Here is a 20,401-nt window from a genome sequence, read left to right on the forward strand (position 1 = left end):
TACTGAATTTTACATTTTCTTATGTACTATAAATAAAAATCAATTCATAAATTTATTTGAGAGGAGTAAAACAAGAAGAATCCACCTAAACATTACAGACTTAAGTTCTAAATATCCCAAACGTTGTTTAATTTCTATTTATATTTGTAACGATTAGTTAGTTATTAGTAATAATGAAAGAACTAGTGATAAAATCCATTTGTAATCACTGCTAGAATTGGCTTGAAAATAGCTAGACTGACGTTAACAATACTGTTACCAGTTGGCATTTCCTGATCCGGCAACTCCACACGACGCCATTTCAAAACAAATGCGCGGCAACGATTTTATTTTACCCCGCAACATTTAGTGAGAAGTCGCAAAATAAGTCAGATTATTTGATTAAAATGGGAGCAAAGGCAACAAAAATGGAAGGTGAATATCTGCCGGATACGCCGACACTAAACAAAATGCGCCTGGCCAGCGAAAAGCGAGAACAAATGGAAATGACGACGCCGAATCGAGAGCAAAACAACGCTTTGCTCGATCCTCGATCACCAAATGGCTGCCGCACGCCTTTAACCGTGAGTTTATAGGCATTAGGTATTTTTTGATATTACTAACCCTAGTAATGATGGCTGCGTTGTAGTTCTTGCAGGCGTCAAAACCTCGCGTTGAGGAGGAGGAGCAGCATGTGACCACCAGTGAAAATGCCTTCTCCATGCTGCGAAAACGTTTGCTCAAGGGCTTCTCCCTGAACGATCCTCGCTCTCCTCAGCTGAATCGCACTCCACTGGTCCTCGATGAGGTTCGTTCGCTTAATATGGATGACACATTCGCCGATCTCTTCGTGGACACCAGGGTGGGTACAGCACAGAGAGCAGTGCCTGCATCACCGCCCCAAGTGGATTTAGAGGAGAGCTGCGATAGCTTCGGCACACCGCCGTCTGCTGCACACAACAATATTTCCCTGGAGATTGTTTCACTGCCCTATGATCAGGAAGAAACCTTGCCTTGCGAGCAACAGCTGCTGCCGTATCAGGAGCCGAATCTGGAGCAGGGCCAGGTGAAAATGGCCACGCCCCCGCCAGAACAGCAGCCCCATGGTGATCCCCGATCGCCCAGCCTGGGCGTCGATCGCACACCCATCATCTTCTGCGACGACGAGGAGGAGGAGGCACGCGAGGCCCAGATGCTGGAGCACATCCTGGAAACACTGACCCTGAATCTCAGCACTGGCAGCAGCATGGCCTCCTTTGTCGCTGGCGAGGAGCAGCTACCAGAAGTGCCGTCGAACAAACATTTGGAGCGAGTGCGTTTGGGTCACAAGCGTCGTGTGCCACCGCGCAAGCCCGCCAGAGCCAACAAGCCAAAGATCTATGTTGACCAAGAGGAGGGGTCCCCGGTGACCGGAGGATCCATTACGCCCAAGACAAACAGTACCCCCCTGTCCGCACAAAAGCGAACTCCACTCAGTTGCGTTAAGAATAAGCCGCATCTGCGATCCCGTTCAATGGAAAAGGATTCTAAGAAGAATCAGATTCCGCCCGCGCAGAGCTTCAACGATCAACTGCGGATAATCTCTGGCACAGAGGGATTCAGCGGACCCGTTTACTAACACAGCTTAGTAGCTACTATTGCCTTATGTCCATCAAAACCCACCAAATCATAGTCTTTTCTCACGACACATACTTTTATTACTCATCTTTTAATAAATCATTTTATTAGTTTGCTTGCCAGTACATTGTGCACATAAATTGATGGATGCAGTTTGCTCATGAGTATTATTCTAACATTTGGAAACCGGGCTATTTATTCCTGAAGTAACCTATTACCGATAATCAGCGACATATAGTTTGTATATCCATTGAATCTATTAAGTCTTAAACGTTGCAAGTTAGTAAAACCGCCACACAAGCTCTATTTCGTTACCAAGAGTATTTACTATTAGGTACGTAACTTCATTCTTGTCTAGTGTATTGCATTAACTACGCTATTTGTGACCGGAATACGTGATATATCAAAAATACATTTGTTCAAAGCATGGTGAGCCGAGAGGTCCAAGCTCTATCGATACTGCAGCTGCAGCCTATCCAGCAGAATGTCGATGGCCTCCTGGTCGAGTTCCTCGTCGTTGGCCAACACCACGTCGAAGCCGTCGGCCAGATCATCCAGATCGCACTCGGAGGGAACATCGTCTATTCCTGCGGTAAAGGTCCATCCCCGTGCAGACCGCGTTTCTGGACGGGATGTTAGACGCAAGGTGATGACTCGTTCCGGCCCGTAAGTCTCCCGGAACCACCTGATGTCGTTCTTGCGCCGCACATCGCTGACCAGAATGTAGGGCGTCTGCTGGCGACTCAGCGCCTCCTCCATGGCCACGCGGCAGAAGTAGCCGTAGTCCTGGGCCCGCACCTCGTCGCTCCACACAATCATGTCGCGCCGGTACTTCTCCTTGTAGGGTCCATCACCGAGGAGAGCGTCCAGGTCCAACTGCAGCTTGCGAGCCCATTCCGACTTAATGGGCTCTGAGATTCGAACGATACACGACCGGGAGCCCAATCTGGAATGGAATTGGATTTTATTTGTCTGAATATTTCTGCAGCAAGCAGTGCAAATTTAACAAATTGGCAAGATTTCTACGACTAGCTATGCACTGCACCCACCTCCGCTGCAGCCTCTCGGATATGTAATCCTTGCCGCACTTTCGCTTGCCGCTGATGAGTACAATTTTCATCATTTTTCTGGCGCAACTTTCACTTTTGCTCGCCAACTTCTTTCACAACCGCTGCTTCTCCTGCTGCTTCTGCTTGTGGCCTCGATTTCCTAAGTTCTACGCTGTGCTCATCAGATACTGGATGTGGTTGTGTTCACCCTGGGCCCTGCCACTTGACTCCGGCACTGCGGCCTGTTGTGTTTATGCTAATGCTCCATTCGAAGTCTGTGCTCCAAGTCGCATTTGTTTACCTTTTGTATTTCGCTGGAACAGCAACCAGCTGGAGCGTATCGTCATCGATAGGCGGCCAATCGAGCGGGCTTTTTGAATTTCATTCAGCTCGAGTGGAAACCGTACCGTCATCGATTGGCCGCCAATCGGGCGGGATTTTTGAATTTCGTTCAGCTTGAGAACCGCAAAGGTATTCATAAAATTGTTATCCTGATTTGTTCGCCACGATAACCACTTCACTACTACATTAAGAATTAAGTTTAGCCCAAGCTTTAAAACCGGAGTAGCATTTATTTTTTGGTTCGGGTTGGCCTAACCCCGTAAAATATCTTTAATAGTGTTCAGTTCAGCTTAACATACACTTGTTCACTTAATTAAAAGCCTGCGTGCCTGCGTTAAAGCGTCTACCCTGGTTACTAGCCCCTCGCTTTCGTCCCCCTATCTGTAGTATTGCGACTGCTGCCAGTTGCCACTCGAGCCACCAGTTGGCGCGTCGGTGGAGCCTCCAATCAGGGCACCTGGGCCAACAGCGGAATGGCTGCCACTCGGATTGGCGGGCTGTGCTGCTGCTGTTGCCCCACCGCCGGGTGGCCCAGAACCCGGATTCCCGGCCGCACTGCCAAAGGAGGCGAGCACGCTGCTGTAGTAGGAGGCATCCGCCACCGACTCGGACTGGTGGGGCGTGCCCTTCTTGAGCGTGTGGTGCAGCGAGGCCTTGCCCTGGTGACATTCCTGCGCATTGGCATTGTTGATCCTGGTCAAATTGGCCAGCGTGAGCGTCGAGTGGCCGCCGTGGATGGCGTTTTGGGCGGCGGCGGCGGATCCTGGTGGCGGTATACTACCAATACTACCGATGTTACCGACACCGCCGGTCAGTGGCAGCCGCGACAGGACGGGACGGGACGCAATGGAGGCGGAAACGGATATGGGGACAGACGACTCGGAGAGCTGCAAGGGGCAAGCGGTTGTTTTTTTATAGACAGGACAGCTTAGTTTAGGAGCCATAGCTACCACTCGCCTTGCGCTGCTTGTGCAACTCCAGGCCCAGACCGACGCCGCCCAGATCCGTCATTTTTGGCTGCTCCGCCATGGCTGACAGCTGCGGCTGTGGCTGCAACGGTGGCGGCTGCGGCGCCACATGTCTGTGATTGATGTGCGCCTGCAGGTCGCGTTGCGAAAGGTATGTTCTACGGCAGCCGGAGCTGCCGTAGCGACTGCCGCCGTGCGTGCACATGAACACGGTGCCCAGGCCACTCTGCTCCACGCGCAACACCTTGTCCGTGCAGCGGGGACAACTCTTGATGGGCTCGGCGCGGGCGCACTTGAGGCAAAATACATGCTTGCAGGGTATCATGCGGCCGTAGACGAGGATCGGCTTGTCGCACTGATCGCAGCAGTGGATCATCGGGTTCAGCACCTTCTCGCCGATCAGGCTCACCTTGTGGTTCCACTTAAGGCGCAGCATCGGCTCCGGCGGTCCGCGCGAAAGCGTGGTGAAAGTGGGCGCCTCCAGTTGCGATATGTCCGCCTCCATGTCGACTGCGCGGGCGAGAGATAGCGAGATAGCTTTGTTCAATGCTTCAAGTTTGGATACCAAGGAATTGGTCAAGCCAAGATGTTAATCAATTTAACTATCTTGGACAACCATTCAATAGGGGAGGAGACTCACTTGTTTGGCTCATCACGGGCGGTGGCACTTGCTGCAGGACCTGTGGCTGTTGCGTCGCTGGAGTCATGTTCCCGCTGGCGGCGACCGCTCCTAGCGCACCGTGCGGCAGGGGCTCCTCCAGAGCGCCGGGCGTTTCCAGTTCGCCGTCCTTGTCGAGCTCCTGCATGACCGAATCTTCGGAGGCGTCCAGTCTTCCCGGACTGTCCTCCAGGGCTGCACAGCTGCTGGCCGCCAGGGCTGCGGCGTCGGCGATGCTGCTGTCGTCGATTTTCTTGCCACGACCGCGTCCTCGGCCACGTCCGCGCCCGCGAGCCCTGGTGCCACGCCCTCGTCCGCGGCCGCGCTTCACTTCCTCGGTGTCCATTGTTCACTTGTACTTGCGTGGGATTTTATGCCGGTTTTTAAGTTTTTCGGTTTTTGTTTAGCTCCGCATTTGCGTTTGGCCAGGGTTGTCAGCTGTTCCCACATACGTGCAGTAACTTAGGGTGACCAGTCTGCGCCTAACAACACTGGCCATCAAAAGGTCCGGCATCACTGGTCAGTTTAAAATACAATATTTTTACTTGTTTAATTTTAATTTTATCTGTTTTTCAATTATTTTTAAACTAATTTGAATTTAATGAATGTAAAAAAAAACATAAAAAAAAACAATAATTATAAGCATCTATTTAACCGTTCTTGTATCATATTAATAGCTTACTAATTTCTTTTGTAGCTTCAACATGAAAAAACAAAAGTATTCTGAATAGAAAATGTGAGATCTACATTAAGATAACCTTAAAAACTTAATAATAATTAATAACAAGGTTTAAAATTAGTTTTTTCGTATATAAATTTGAATTTGTAAAATGTTTTTTTAATTACAATTAAATAGTTTTTATTACAAGTTATATTTTTATACTATGCTTTAAAAAAAATGATTTTTGGTATTTGTTGCCTAAAAATATCGTTTATCCCCTTTCCTTATGCTTTAAATTGCGCTCGAATTTATGCAATAACTGAGTTGAGTAGTTCTTCAGCTAGAAATCGGGGTCATTCACCTTGGGTGCAAGGTAGTATCGAATGTGGCCGTAATCCTCGATGGGATACTCCACCAGGAGTGGCCGCTCGTCGGACAGGTAGAGCTTGACGCGATCTGCCAGCGGAGTGGCCTTGGTGAAGGTGTTGAGGTAGCGACCGGCGAAGGACTGGGTCACGGGCTCCTGCACCTCAATGCTCACGTCCATGGCGGTGCCCGCACTCAGCTGAATGTTGGCCGTGCCCAGATCTCCCTTGGCCAAGAACCTGATGCCCTTCGAGGAGCAGGCGATCGTCAGGGACTCGTCGAACATGCTCATGTCCCGGCAAATGCGCGCGAACTCTGACGACGGCAACTGGATGAAGCAGGTGTAGTCCTTTTTCGGAATCTCCATGTGATCCTGGTCCAGATTGAGGAGCTTCAGCTCGTAGTCCGCCGTGCGCTCCTTGCCATCCGACTCGAAGCTGAGCGTAATCTTCTCCGGTCTGTCAACGGCCTTAATGGTGACCGCATCGTCGCTATTGGCGCACTTAAGCACCTTGCCCAGGGATTTCAGATCCAAGCCCAGCGAGACATTGCGATCGCAGTGAAACTTTTCAAAACAATCCGAAGCCAGACTTAGGGCCACCAGCGAAACGTGGGAGTTGTCCATCGATTGCAGCTGGAATATAGAGTTGTAAAAGCTTTATTTCTTATCTCAACTTTTCATTTTCAGTCCCAAGTCTCAATGGAACTACTTAACAGCTTTTATGGGAATTCGAAACAAAATGACAGATGGAGGGTTATTCTCTTCACCTCCAGACCATTTTCACTGCAGTCCAGCGTTCCCTGGGCGATGATTTCCTTTAGTGCATCGACGATCTTCTTCAGCAGCAAAGTCTGACTCAAACGCGCCTCGAGCATTTTTCCAATTTTCAAAATTGACAATCGCTGTCCCGTTAAATTCACAATTGGAAACAAACAAAATGAAGCCAGTCAGCTGTTTCGCTGCAAGTGTAGAGATGCCGGACTGCTGCGGAGTTAAGAACAAAGCTTGTTAGATTAGTTTCGGTTGCGGATTTAAGTTCATTTGATGTCTGATGATGAAGCTAGTGAACATAGATCTTAGAATTTGACTTAAAGCTGTAGGTTAATCCTTTTCTATTTAAGGGTATCCAATTGAAATCACTTAATCCGACTGATCTGGCAGCATCTGCAACACTGGTTCCGGCTCCAGTTCTAGTTCGAGATCCAGTTCCAGCTCGGATCCAGCCATCCAATCCAATATGTTTACGCTTTATTTATTTATTTGTTTATTTATAACCAACTGCTGAGCTCCCCGATGGCCGCCGCGCAGGTGGAGATGCACGCTGCTCCGGCGGCTCCCCATGTCGATCGAAATCCCAGCAGCGACTGGCGACAGTGGTGTCGCCTGTGCGCCAAGGACGACGTGCAAGGCAACTTGAATGTGTTCCTCAAGAACGAGGATTCCGGCGAGGCAGCCTCCATGGAACTGGCCACCGCCATTGGCAAGTACTTCTGGGTGAATGTGAGTGCGCTCCTCGTGGCTCCTTGGATTTCCACAAGCTAACCAGCTTATCTTGATTTCTCTTGCCCCATCATCAGATAACTCGAGGTGAAGAGCTGCCGGAGACGATATGCAGTGAGTGCCTGTCGCTGGTCACCTCGCTGGTGAATTTCTCGGAACGGATTACCCGCGTGCAGAAGCTTTACTGCATCCTGCAGAGCACGCCCAGCCAGGAGAGGCCAAATCTCCACGAGCTGCGCTCGAAATTTGGTTTGCTGGACGAGGAGACGCAGACTGAGGTGCACTATGTGGACAAGAAGCCGAAGTTGGATGAACAGCTCGAGTTTCTGCCAGAGGAGTCGCCTTACGAGCTGGCAAACCCACTAACGCCAGAGGAAAAGCAGGAAAGCGTAGATCAGGAGCAGGATCAGCCGACGGAGGAGCCAGATGAGCAGGATGCCGACTACGAACCGAATGAAGATCGTGTACTAATGAGCCTCTGCGATGTGTATGGCATTCAGGAGGATAACTCTTCTGCTGGCAGCTTGGATGGCTCCTCGCCGAGTACCGAAAAAGCTGGAGAGGATGCAGCAGACTCTGAGAAAAGACACCAGTGCAACGAGTGCTTGCGAAGCTACGCCACGTCCAAAACCCTGCAGCGCCACCTGCGCCAGGATCATGGCCAGACTGAGCCCACAACCGAGCAGCTGCAATGCCCGGATTGCCCCAAGAAGTTTCGTCTACACTACCAGCTGGAGAGGCACATGAAATGGCACGTGCCCCTGCCCAAGCGCAAGCAGTACGCCTGTAGCAGTTGCGACAAGAAGTTCGCCACCAGTGCATCCGCCCAGCAGCACGAGCAGTACATGCACCTGGATGAGCGGCCGCGGCCGGTGATTTGCGAGCAGTGCGGTGTGGGTGTGCACTCGATGAGCGCGCTCAAGGAGCACGTCCTCAAGCACACGGACTACGCCCCCTTCGAGTGCGAGGTGTGCAAGAAGTGCTTTAAGTCGGCCAATCGTCTGAAACACCACAAGGAGACGCATGATCCGCACAAGTACATCTGCCCCGAATGCGGAATGCAGCTGAATTCGCGGACCACCTTGAATCGCCATCGACTGGTGCACACGGATCAGATGCAGCACAAGTGCGACTACTGCGGCCGGGAGTTTAAGCGCGCCAAGGCGCTGAAGAATCACCTCATCCTGCACACAGGACTGAAGCCTTACTCCTGCGATTTTTGCGACCGCACCTTTGCCAACGGCTCCAACTGCCGCACGCACAAGAAGAAGTCGCATCCCGAGGAGCTGGCTGCTCAAGAAGCGGCGGGCGGCGGCAGGTCGCACAACAGAAATATACCCAAGCTGGAGGCGCTCAAGGCATTGTAGGTTAACCAAAATCGTACATATAATGACAATTTCTAAATGATTCCATTACAATTCCGTTTGTAGCACCAAGAACAAGGACAATCTGTCGCCGGTGGCCACCAAACAGAGTGGCTGCTTCGCCTTCGGCAAAAAACCGAGGCCAGCCACCAAGGATACTCCAGCTTCGAATCCCGCCGTCATCCAAGATGCTCAGCCTGAACCAGCGCCTGATCCCGGAGGGGAGAACGCCACCCAAGCTGATACCCCAGCTGCGGCTATACCCACGTTAGATAATATTTATAACCATATCATGATCGACTATCGCTGACCCCCCACTTGAGTTCACCCCTTCAAATAGCACAAGTTTGAAGTTTTGTTTCCAAATTCGCCGTATGTTGTGTATTTATAGCTGTTTAAAGATATAGTTGAGATTGTTTTGCATACACTAGAATGTGTAAGTCGACTTAATAATTAATTTAAAGTATATGAGCTAATGTAATTAGAAAGAGAGCTTCTACGGGAAATTAAATATTTTGCTTATGAGTTAGGATCTTTCTATTTCGGGTACATTTTATTGTTTATGGTTCCGGAATAACTCAAGTGCGCGAGCGGGAAAGTGGGATTTGAACGCATCCGTGGATGGCGCATGTGCTCTGGGTTCCGGAGTCGGAATCTGAGGCGAAGCGAAGCCACCCCCATTTGAATCCTGTCCTGGTATAAAGGAATTTAGTTCAGTTGACAGCGTGCGCCTTCTCGTGTCCTGCTCTTGATGAAAACTTTTGCCGAAAACCAGTAAATCGAATTGAAAGCCGTTGAGATGTGTGAAAAGCCCAAGCAAATAATCCCTGAATCCAACATGACCAAATTGGGCAGTAAACAAAGTGTGGAAAAGGAAGTGTGAAGTGCGTCCCTTTACTCCGACGTGCGAGCCGAAAAATCAAAAAAATCGATTTATCCCCCAATAAAAACAAAGTGCACTAAATGCCCCAAAACGAACGATGAACTTCAAATAACCAAATTTGGGCTGCGAAGTGTGAAAAGTGGATTGAAAACCGAAAGCTTTACGAAAAAATAGTCTTTCAATTAAATATTCAGTGAAATTAGTTGAGAGTGGGTGCGAAAATCAAAAGAGCAGGCAAAGCAGCTGACACAAGAACCTAACAAAAGATCAAATCAAAAATACGAAGTGTAAGTAAAAAAAAATGATCTTAAACAAATTGTTAACGTTACGAAAAGTAACACTTTTAAGTAAGTTAAAAGTTCCTGCGCAGCCCTGGTCCGCGACTCCACAGCTGTTTCTGTGCCACCCCATCCCTGGTTTCGGATTTTCGGAATCAGTTCGCTCGCGAACCACACGAAAGAACAACACCAACATCGCTTTGGCTGCGCGAAATTATCAAAAAATTATTGTTTTTCGTCACTCTCAGCTCGTATTTGTTGTGCAAAGTGTTGCTATCGGTGTTCCGAGTACCAGCAAAGTGAGCGTTTTCGAATTGCACCCTGTATATCGAGACTTTTTGTCGGCGTTTTTCCCACTTGTTTTTTACGCACACTACGCGCCACTTGCATGTGTGTGTGTGTGTTTGTGTGTGTGTTTGAGTGTCCGTGTGAATAAAAATCGATTCTGTTGTAAGTTTTTGCCATTAATTACTCCGCCATATACTAAAGCCACTGCTACGAATCGATGAAAATGTGTAACATGTGTGCGAGAAACCCAAAACCCAAAACCCAACACCCAGCAGCATGGAAATCTCGTCGTGCTGCTCGCAATTGTTGTTCCAAAACCAAAGCAAACCAAACCAGTCCCATGAAAATTCATAGTTGCGTGGGCGGACTCGAAGTTGGCCAGCGGAGACGGTGGCAAAGTCCCAGAGTCGCCTCCAAAATGTGTCTGGTGTCCGTAATCCGACGCAACAGTGCAGTGTGCCTTCCGAATCGGTGCAGCAAGCCCGCTTTTAACTCTTCTTCATTCGGAGATCTATGAAATCAAATGGGTGGTGATTGTGTAAATCAGAATGTCAGGATTGAGGGTCTATAAAGATTAAGAAATAGAGTGCCTAACATTGCCCAAAATATATTAAGTTATTAGTATAGCTCAGCACGGACATTTGCCAAATCGGTTTGCATTGCCAACTCAAACCTTTTTGGTTTGTACTTAAAGATACTTTAGCTATGAAATCTAATCAAAAAGTATCTTTCAAAGAGCGTTGCTTTTGACTGATACAGAGTTGCAAGTTTATGTTCTAAAACATGCCTTATATCTATTAAATTGATTAGATTAAAACTTAGATGAAATTATTGTCGAAACCATAGTATTAAATATACCCCACTTATACACTTATCAAATTCGAGCATTTGTTCCTGAAGTTTTTGGGAATCCCACAAAAATCTCAAAACATAAATAGCTTTTCATTAAGTCACGGGAATCAAGTTAAAGTTGCTAAAACTGGACGTTATGTTAAATTCACTACCGAAAATTCAGACCGAAAGTTGGAATTAAAACGCGGGCTCCTTGCGAAGTGGAAGATGCAAACAAAACTTTGAGCGGCGGGCAGGAAAAAGTGGATAGAAGCCGCGAACCGCATTATCTTGTTGGCTTGACCCAAATTGCAACTGCAACCTCTGAACTCCCGCCTGTGGCCTTTGCTTTGTCTTTGTGCCTCCAACTTTATTGTCCTTCTGGTCCCGAGTTTGGGCTCCTTGTATTTGCCACCCCAGGAAGATTGCTGCTCGCACTCTGTTTCTTTTTTTTTTTTTACGACTGCCTTCTTTTTATCATTTAATGTGCGGCAAGTTAATTGCCGAAAGAACTTTGCCAAGCTGTTGCTGCTGTCGCCTTTTATCGGTGGCAAGTTCTTAAAGTGTCTCTTTCAAGCCAGCGCCAAACTCATTTCAGCCGGGTCGAAATTAAAAACTCGCCCGCCAGCCTCATTAGTTGGCAATTATGGGGCCAAATGGCTTGTCAAAGTAAGAATTTCCTTATTGAAATTGTTTTGCCCTGCGGAAAAGCGTAGCAAGATTCAGCTTCAGCTTTCCGGTTATCAATAGGTTCGCTATTTCATTTTCCGCTTTCCTTGGCCGGACTATGGAAACGCTCATTTCCTCTCGCTCAAATGACTTTTCATTTCTATTTGGCGAAGGCGGAATTTTAATTAGATGTTTTAGCTGAATACACAGGACACCCGATACACCCTAGTGTGGAAACACTGGCTGCCGCCTGCAACCGGGATGCATGCCCCTTGGAAAAGTTTGCAGTTTTCCTTCTCGGGGTTGCTTCAAGTCCATTGACCAGGGTAGGCATCCCTAAATCCTTGCTTCGCGAGGGTGGAAGCCAATTGATTTCTGGGGGTTTCCCATCCTGTTTGCAGCCCTGCAAATAAATTGCGAATTTTAAACTTATCTGGAACTAAGATCATGATCAAAAAGAGCAGATTGGTATCAGTTTGAACTTAGTTATCTTTAATTGTAAACTCAGAATGTAGATTTATGGACAAAATGACCAAAGATGTATTCTTTCTATTGTTTGCGTACCTCTATATTATTGAAATCAGCAAACAAGAAACCAATATTTAACCTTCTAGACAAAAAGCAAGCTTATTGATAATTATGTCAGCGATTTGTATGGTATCTATTATCAAAAATTTTGGAATTATTATGTTAACATTCAGCTCTAATCTAATTGGGTCATGTTGCCAATGGATTTGTGAAATTCAAATATTCCCCAATGCTGAATTATAGTAAACTGGAAATATGAATATTTGCTAGATTATAAACGCAATATTTATGAAGACCCCAAAGTGTGCCATTCTCGCATCTGCATAAAGCATCTTTAAAGTGCCTTTTTTTTTATCTAAATCGAGTGTTCTTTATTCTTGTCAACTGCTCAGCTGGCGATCCAATAAAAGTTGACTTGCAGTGCTCTCTGCCCCATATCAACACTCATAAAATGGAAATAAGTCTTGCCAAACGCGGCCAACTAGCTTTTTATCTTGGCCGTTAGTCAATTTTATTTGCTATCTATGTGTGTGTGCTGCTATGACTGGCTTATTTAGCTTCTTGAGTAGCGCCCACGCAAAATGCTGAAATTTAATCCACTTGGCATACGCATGCAAAGGCACAAAGGCACTTCATTCACCCATTGATAAGCCTTGGTCAACTTTGTGCCATGGGCTTGGACAGGTGGAAAAGTGGTAGTAGGTGTTTGCTTCACATCAGTAATTTTCGGCTAAAAGTGCATTACATTAGAGCAGTTTAATCATCCTAAGATACTCGTGGGTTTAAAGTGCAATTTTTATAATTTAATTAACTTTAACTATACGAATTGGTCGTAGAAATAAGGGCATAAAAGGTCTGTTGAAAATTAAAAAATTATCCTATGTAAGGACTAATTTTAAGTCTTTTTTTTAGCTTGTAGATTTCCAATGTGACACATAACATTTTGTTTCGCTCTATTATAGCACAAATCCTTTAACATTCTATGTTTTAACAGTACTATAAAAATGTAAATGCTTGCATTTTGTTTTCAGTCTTAAAGTTTCATAAAAAGCTTTCAGATCACTGTGTAGAGTTTTCAAAACTGGTACAATTTTATAAAAAGAGCTTTACACCTCATTTTTGTAGGCTGTATTTGAAAAGCTCTTACTAACTTCGAAAAAAGCTTTTTATATTTGTATAAATAAACGTTAAACTCTCATACTTATAGCAAAAATTATAGGTATAATTCTATATAACAATAAGTTATTTTACTTTTCATTTTAGCGATTTTTAAGAAAGTAGTGTGAGCTAAGGCAAAAGTGCCATAAAGCCCTTCTGTATAGAAGTGCGCAGTTCGCAGTGTACGACGTAAATGAATATCTGTTATATGTGCATCCTTAGTTCTCAACCCCTAAGTATTCATTTCTGCTATAAAACACCCCGAAGCGAATGAATGAACCAATTTCCCCTTCGCTGGTGCCAAGTCTCAAATAGTTTTTTTTTTGCTCACTCAGCTGCGAAACTAATGAATGAGCTAAAAGTGCACATTCCCCTATTTGAAATCCTTGGAGTGCCTCACTTCGCCGGGGTTTCTTTCGGAATAGAAAGAAACTAGTGGCACGCATATAAATTGCACGTTATTACCCGGTGCAACTGAAACTGAAGAATCAGACAGACATTGCATCCCTTGACGGTCACATTTTTTGCAAGTATTTTTTCGCATTTGCATTTCGCACTAACTGAAAAATAAGCAGCCCAGGGAAAATGAGTAGAAAAAGGCAAAGCTTTTACTTTAATTAAATGCGTGCGTGTTGGGAGAGTCCCAATTTAGATTTGCTCTGACTTTGTTCTATATCCCCCAGATGTTGCTCCCTTGATTAACGGGCGCTCGAGCTCCTCAGCTCCTCCACTTGCCCGCTCCTCCGCTCATCCACTCCTCGATGCTCCTGGCTCCCCGATGATTTTGCATAGCACACTTTTATGCTGATTGAGTGCGGCTTATCTGCACTGCCTTATGCCATATGCTATATGGTATATGGTATATGGTTTATTCCGCGTGTGAGGGAGTGCGGTAAACCCGCCTGAGTTATGACATAACTCAAGCGATGGTCGTTTATGTCAATTGTAAGCAAATCAGCGCTCAGGAAATTATCCATAAAAAAAAAGGAGAGCGAACATAAGATGGCAACCGCAGCGAAAACCGAGACAAATGTCATTATTAAAATGGGCATAAAAATAACAAATGACATCTGTACGAATGTGGAGCGAGGGTGGATCGAAGACTCCATTCTACTTGTATGCCTAGATTTTACCGAAAATCTAATAGCATTTAATACTTTTCAATATTTGTGGCATAAATACTAATAGTTCATTTTAATGAACTCTCGGGTTAATTGGCTTCAATTGCTTTCAAAAATGTTTCGAAACTAACCAAAGCAATCGTTCGCTCAACATATCCTTAAAGTTCTGAGTTTATAGAACAACAAATGCTATTTTGATATCATCCCTCGCATTTTGATGGTCAGACGTATCCTTTAAGCAATAAAATACCAAGCTAAAAGCCCTTCAAAATGACACAGAGAGTTGTTTGTTGCTATTGTAGCTGGTAGCTGGTAGCTGGTAGATGGGTCTGCTACTGCTGCTGTTGCTTCGTTCGGAGCAAGTGCTATAAATTTGAAGTATTAAAACAGATATCGAATGGATTATTTTAAATATATGACCGGCCATATATTCGAGGCAGACATGCCATTTCATACAAAACCCGCAGACGCAAAGCCGGCCACCGAAAAACTGCAGCCTGTGGTAAAAGCAGGCGAAGGCCCATTGATGCTGGTGCAGCCAAGGCGAACCGAATCGCAATTAGCCTGCTGCAAGTGCCTCCTTCCACACCTCGCCCATTTCCACTTCCACTCCCACTCCCACCCACACCCACATATCGTTATCCTAGTCGAGTGTTGCTACAAATTTCCATCAGCAGCAGCAGCAGCAGCAGCAGGAGGATCTCCGCCCGCTCAGCAACTTCCTCCTCCGCATCCGCATCCGCATTAGCATTGCCAACTCTCGAAGCATCACAGCTGGCATTTTCCGCTGCGTAATCCTTTTATTAATCCCTTGGCTTGGTCTAAAATCCTTTACACTGCTGTTGGCACTTTTGCAAATCATGAAAAAGAAACCGCAAGCTTAAGGAAAATGTGTAGTGCAAGTGCAGCCTGTGGGCTCGACTATTTTATGCCCATGTTTCGTTGCTAAAGAATCTATTTCAGTTTAGAGAGTTTTGCATTTTCCAAAGCTAATCTATCTGATTAGTTTTTAAGATTGGCAGCAAGCTTTTAATGTGCTTAAATAAACTCAATTAGCTATATAGTGGGTTTGTCACTTGGGCTTAGTATTCCCGTGATACCCTGTAATCGCTCATAGAGAACAAGCAGCGAACCTAGGCAAATCTCCTTGGCCACTTGACTAAAACTCGCCTGCTTAATTTTCGAAAAATTTGTTGCAATGCTTAGCGTAAATTAAAAATTAATTGGCCACGGGTAGATATCCTTTACCCTCGGCAGTGCTCCATTCCCCAATGTAAGGCCCTTACCCCTTTCTCGCCCCACATTGTGAAGGAAATATTTATGCCCGACGTGTAATTTGTGTTGATTATTTTGCCTTGTTTGTTGTTACTGCCGAGATGAGCAGCTGCGCGTCCCGGCCAAGTGCTAAAAAGTATTACGCATTTCTCGGCGTATGGTTTTTTAATAAAGCGAATTAATCAGGACCTCGACGGCAAACTCGCCGGCAACGGGGAGACCAAAAGCTGTGGACCGAGTCGAAGTCTTCGCGGGCATCCTTTTGCCAACCAGCCCCTTTCATCTTGGCAAGAAGCGCGTTCAACATTAAATATTCAAAATGCACTTAACGAAGCATAGCGCGTAAACCGATAGCCAAGTTGGCCCAGGACTCCGATGGGTGTTGTCCGCTGCGCTAAAAACCCTTTTTAATGCTATTGGCACAAGGTGCTACGTGAGCATCGCTCCAAGGGCGTCCCAACTGACAGGGGTCAGGCTGAGATTGACCACGATGACGAGTACTTTACACTACATGGCGTTTTTTTTTCGATTGGGGAAAATATACGCTTTAAAGATAATCATATAAGTTTTCAATAGTGTTTTTCAACACAATCATTTATTTATACTGCACATTTGGTTAGTAATTTCAAAGTAATCGAACGAAATCGAAAAATGTTATTAATTTTGTCTAAAGAAAATGCTTTTCCACTTGGGTAAGGACATTTTGGAGTCCGCACAAGCCAGCCAGACTCTCTATCGTCTCCTCTCCTCTCGACGTTTTCTGCTTTTTGTCAAAAATATTGTAAAATTTTTTTGAGTTGGCGGCACTTTATCAACATTAGCGTTTCTTGTTGCCCTTTCAACGATGTTGTTATTGCTGTTGGGTTTGGCTGCTGATGCCTTTTTTCACGCACCACGCGCAACGGGGTTTTGGCCAGGCTAATTCAATTAGCTTGACTTTGCCACTTAAGCTTTGCCTTTTAATAATAAGCAGACGGTTAAGTACTTTACTTAGCAGGGCAACCAGAAACTCGGCTTGCGGGGTCGGGGGAACACGTTTAAATTGCAAAGCGGGCAGAGTGAGGATTGAGCAATTTAGTGCTTTTAACCTATCGGTTAATTCAGGACTTGACTCGTAAATCATGGGCGCAAAAAGAAGAGCGAGCTCGGATGATGGGGAGTGTGTTAAATGTCAATAAAAGGAAGGCCAACTCCTGCTGAGTATAAATGTCAGAGTCAACATGTCGTATGCGCAATAAATGTCATCAGTCGTGTGCTTCTGTGTGTGTGTGTGTGTGTGTGCGAGGTGCGTGTGTTTGTGTGTTTGGGCGCATACTAAGTGGGGGCGTCATATTCCATTTGCTTGTGCAATTGCACATAAATCAAATAAACAACTCAATTGAAATGTTAGAGCACTAATTTCATAATTATATTGTCATAGCCATTATCCTCCATATATCCATTGTATCCTGCCAGAGTGTTTATGAGTGCGTGTGTGCGGTTGTATGTGTGTGTGGTTGTGTGTGTGTGGGGGAGAGAGGGAGAGCAAGAGGTAAGCAAGGCAAACAAACAAAGGCGTAGGATACTTTTACGGGCACCGTCCGCCACGTTTCAACCTTTAGCTTAATGAGTAAATCGTAAACTAATTGCAAGATAATTAATTTTAATTATTTGTGTATTTTACTTGTATTTCTTGGCCAAACCCTTCCCCCGTTCCCCGTTCCCCGTCCCCCATTCGACCAAATGGCATAATCAGACGGGAGGCCAGAAAAAGCGGAACCAGCGAAACCATTAAAAGCACATTAGCTTGTTAAGCGATGGTTCACCTCTTCGCCATCGCAAATTCCCCGCGGCCGCCGACGAAAATTCGGTTCATAACTTGGCCAACAACACACGTGCAACTTTCGCCTCTGTTTGTTGTCCTTGCCTTGTTCATACATCATTATCATTAAAGCGTTAAATTGTTCTGTTGTCTTAGTATATACGCATTATGTATAAATTGCCCTGTGTTAGTTGGAGTTTTGGAACTTGCACGTTCAACCGAATCGAAACGAAACGACTCTCATAATTTATTTTGATGATTTGGGTTTGGTGGATGTAGTATCGTGTTTCTAATAGAGTGCCATGGGAATTTACTGTTTTATGATTATTTGTAATAATGGGTTTAGTTTGGTATTGAATAATTATGCTTATGCTGGCACATCCAATTAAACTCCTGAAACTAGAAAGTTTTTGAATAGAAATTGGAGTATTTTATGGAAAAGCTATGAAATTACATAACCAAATTCTCTGCAGCATTGACTATTCGTTTTTTTTTCAGTATTGACCTAGTTTGTTTAACCAAAATAGAAAGTAAAACATTCCAGATGATAATCTTGGGAACATCCCGCACTTGTATGCTGCCAAAAAAAAAAAAAAAAAACAAGTAGGAAAATTAAGCCCCTCGAAAAAGGCGAAACTTTCTGGTTACGTTTGTAATTTTTCTTGTCATTCGCCTGGGCTTTTCCGTCCTTCAGATGTGTTGTTGATGTACAGTTACAAGTTTTCGTATATATGTGCCATACTTTGTACATGTCAGCATTAAATATTCATGATGCACTCGGCGGTGGGGGCGCGCATACATACAGGGGGCAGAGGATACAGGACACGGGATATGGAATACAACATAACGTAACATTTTCATACGCAGAAAAGACGGCTACACTTTTATGCCTTGAGGCATTTCGTCTGCAAAATGTTGGCACTAGTTTATTTATCGTTACACGCTCAGTTACGGCTAATACACAGCCTAACGCGACACACCCACACACTCTCAGTGGAAGATAGAGTCATTTGGCACTGCCATTAATGTAGCCGCTAAGTGGCTATGTCATGCTAGGCCGCTCCAACTCCCCAATTTGTATCTATGGATGTACAAAAAAAAAAGAAGAAAGTGGGAGAAACTGAACCGCATTCGAAGGGGGGACCCAAGATTTCCGGCTGAAAAGGGTGCGTGCCTGGTGCCAACTGAAAAAAAAGAGAGATCCCGACTGATGGGAGACCCTATGCATATTTCATAAGCAATTACTAAGCAAACCCAGCGAAAGCGCGTAGGCGGCTTTTAGCCATTTGTCGCTCCTGCGACGATGACTTACCAGCGTAAAAAATATATATACTTACATAAAAAATATCAACAAAGAGCAAAAAAATTAAATCGCCACTCGTCCAACTGAATTGGCGGCTCAAAAGCGAGCCACATAATATATGATTTCATTTTATGACAGCACACACGCAACCCTCACATTCTTCGCCGTGCTTTTGTTTCAGCCTTTTTAAGTCATTGCTTCCTATTATTTTCTTATTAAATTACATCAAATTGCTTTCACTTCAGGTCGCGTGGGTGTGTGTGTGGGTGTGGCAGTGTGTTTTTGCAGAGTTTGCGACCCCTCAGAGTTCAAAGCGATTGACAACCTCCTCTCAAATTCCATCCCATTAAAAGATGATTTCTGTCGTATTACATTTGCGAAAGTAATAAGCGTTCTGTTCATTTTTATTATTAATTTTTGTGTGGGGTTCTTCTTCGTGTGGATAATAAATTTGTTATACCGCACTCATAAAAGGGAAGTAAATAAAATGTAGAAATCTCTGGGATCTAACCAAAAGAGTTTTTGAATGAGAAAAGAAATGACAGTATTTAGTCCAAGAATTTAACCTTATGTTAAAATAACATGCAACTTTGGTTTACATCTAGCATTAGGTCCTTGTAGCCAACATAGATCTGATTGATTCGTCCATTTCAAATGTCCAACTATGTCCAACTATACAGAAAGCCGTGCAGGACACATTGTGCCCGGCTATCAGGAGGCGCAGCAACACATTGCCAAATTACGACTTGATTATCTCGCCCAGCCATCACTAAACAAAAGGCAACAATTATCTTAATGTCAGGTGCAAGAAATTAATGTCCTGTAAGCACATTTCAACACAATATAACTAACGAAGACTGGGACCATGACTGCGTCTATGAGTATAACGATGTCATCGCACTTAATCTCCGATAAAGGCGTGCGTCCTTTGTCCTCCGCCCCATGTCCTTCCATAGGCGCAGAGCGTCGAGCAGCGAGCACAGCAAGTGAACAACGAAATATAGATTAGAGAAAAGGTACCGACAAATCGCTGCCAGTCTGGCAGTGAGTGTCCTAGTTCCACTGGCCTCAAATGCCTCAAAACCCATTACAAGTCCTTCCTTAACTTTTTTGCTACCTTTTCCACGCTGCGCCTTGTCGTTGGGTGTCATCTATTTGTATTTTTATGTGCTTACTGTCAACGCAATAATTGACTAACATTGTGTTTCCTTTGGCTTGGCAAAAGCAGTGAGTGCTCCGAGGTGGCCACGCAGGCAGGTGGGTAGCTGTTGACATCTCAGGTGAAAGGAAAAGTAAGTGCCAGGAAACCGGAAAGGTTTCAACTTATAAAGAGGGCTGCCTGTCCCTATGGCATGTTCCCTGGCATGTTTTTCAATCCAAGTAGATACACAACGTACGCTTTTAAGAGTACGATGTAGTATGCTTAAGATGGCTCACCTGATTATTGATAGGCTTAGTGGGAACTAACATAGCTAACTAAAAGAGGGTTGTCTTAATAGTAACTCTTTGGCAAAACCCTCGGCAGCCAATATTTCTTTCCGTCCTTTTTATGACATAAACGCGGGCAAACTCTTGGCCTTTATGCGTTTCCAATGCATTGGACTGAGGCAATATACCAAACGGAATCGGTGAAGCTTTTACGAGCAACGAGCTCACCAGTGAAGTCCACCTGTTCAGCATACAAAACTAGGAATCGCTTCCCTCCGTACTACCCTATCATATACATATCCATACTGGCGACCAATTTCTGGTGCGTGGGGA

The 20,401-nt window shown here is 45.2% G+C and overlaps 6 protein-coding genes across 10 annotated transcripts in view; 3 read left to right on the forward strand and 3 right to left on the reverse strand.

Annotated features, from left to right (window-relative positions):
* The first annotated feature begins 289 nt into the window (after nt 1–289).
* Nucleotides 290–1,720, forward strand: msb1l. The gene is made up of 2 exons (NM_136147.4): nt 290–563; nt 629–1,720. Exons 1-2 carry the CDS (start codon nt 387–389, stop codon nt 1,595–1,597), a joined length of 1,146 nt encoding a protein of 381 aa, NP_609991.1. The 5' UTR covers nt 290–386; the 3' UTR covers nt 1,598–1,720.
* Pmvk (Phosphomevalonate kinase) lies at nt 1,682–2,940 on the reverse strand. The gene is made up of 2 exons (NM_136148.2): nt 2,646–2,940; nt 1,682–2,542 (listed from the first exon to the last, which is right to left on the reverse strand). Exons 1-2 carry the CDS (start codon nt 2,717–2,719, stop codon nt 2,047–2,049), a joined length of 570 nt encoding a protein of 189 aa, NP_609992.1. The 5' UTR covers nt 2,720–2,940; the 3' UTR covers nt 1,682–2,046.
* A 260-nt stretch (nt 2,941–3,200) lies between these two features.
* Hakai lies at nt 3,201–5,063 on the reverse strand. Of its 4 annotated transcripts, none has more exons than NM_176061.3 (3): nt 4,596–5,063; nt 3,945–4,465; nt 3,201–3,874 (listed from the first exon to the last, which is right to left on the reverse strand). In NM_176061.3, exons 1-3 carry the CDS (start codon nt 4,957–4,959, stop codon nt 3,365–3,367), a joined length of 1,395 nt encoding a protein of 464 aa, NP_788075.2. In that variant the 5' UTR covers nt 4,960–5,063; the 3' UTR covers nt 3,201–3,364. The 4 variants fall into 4 exon arrangements, with proteins under 4 accessions (NP_788075.2, NP_001260593.1, NP_609993.1 ...); NM_001273664.1 differs by having other exon boundaries at nt 3,945–4,492; NM_136149.3 differs by having other exon boundaries at nt 3,201–4,465.
* Nucleotides 5,064–5,411: 348 nt separating this feature from the next.
* On the reverse strand, nt 5,412–6,579 carry PCNA2 (Proliferating cell nuclear antigen 2). The gene is made up of 2 exons (NM_136150.3): nt 6,409–6,579; nt 5,412–6,274 (listed from the first exon to the last, which is right to left on the reverse strand). Exons 1-2 carry the CDS (start codon nt 6,514–6,516, stop codon nt 5,615–5,617), a joined length of 768 nt encoding a protein of 255 aa, NP_609994.1. The 5' UTR covers nt 6,517–6,579; the 3' UTR covers nt 5,412–5,614.
* A 244-nt stretch (nt 6,580–6,823) lies between these two features.
* CG10366 (uncharacterized protein) lies at nt 6,824–9,029 on the forward strand. Its single transcript, NM_136151.3, has 3 exons — nt 6,824–7,141; nt 7,219–8,504; nt 8,572–9,029. The coding sequence occupies exons 1-3, from the start codon at nt 6,935–6,937 to the stop codon at nt 8,813–8,815; spliced, it is 1,737 nt and encodes a 578-aa protein (NP_609995.1). The 5' UTR covers nt 6,824–6,934; the 3' UTR covers nt 8,816–9,029.
* A 182-nt stretch (nt 9,030–9,211) lies between these two features.
* Lar (Leukocyte-antigen-related-like) overlaps nt 9,212–20,401 on the forward strand; it is a 145,447-nt gene continuing 134,257 nt past the window's right edge. Inside the window, exon 1 of one of the 2 annotated variants that reach the window (NM_001273668.1) lies at nt 9,212–9,675. The gene's annotated coding sequence lies outside the window, so the exon portion shown is untranslated. Of the gene's footprint in view, nt 9,676–9,814; nt 10,117–20,401 lie in introns of those variants that run through there. The other variant, NM_001273667.1, reaches the window with a different exon arrangement.

This window comes from Drosophila melanogaster, chromosome 2L (genome assembly GCF_000001215.4).
Source record: "Drosophila melanogaster chromosome 2L".
NCBI classification, from domain to species: domain Eukaryota; kingdom Metazoa; phylum Arthropoda; class Insecta; order Diptera; family Drosophilidae; genus Drosophila; species Drosophila melanogaster.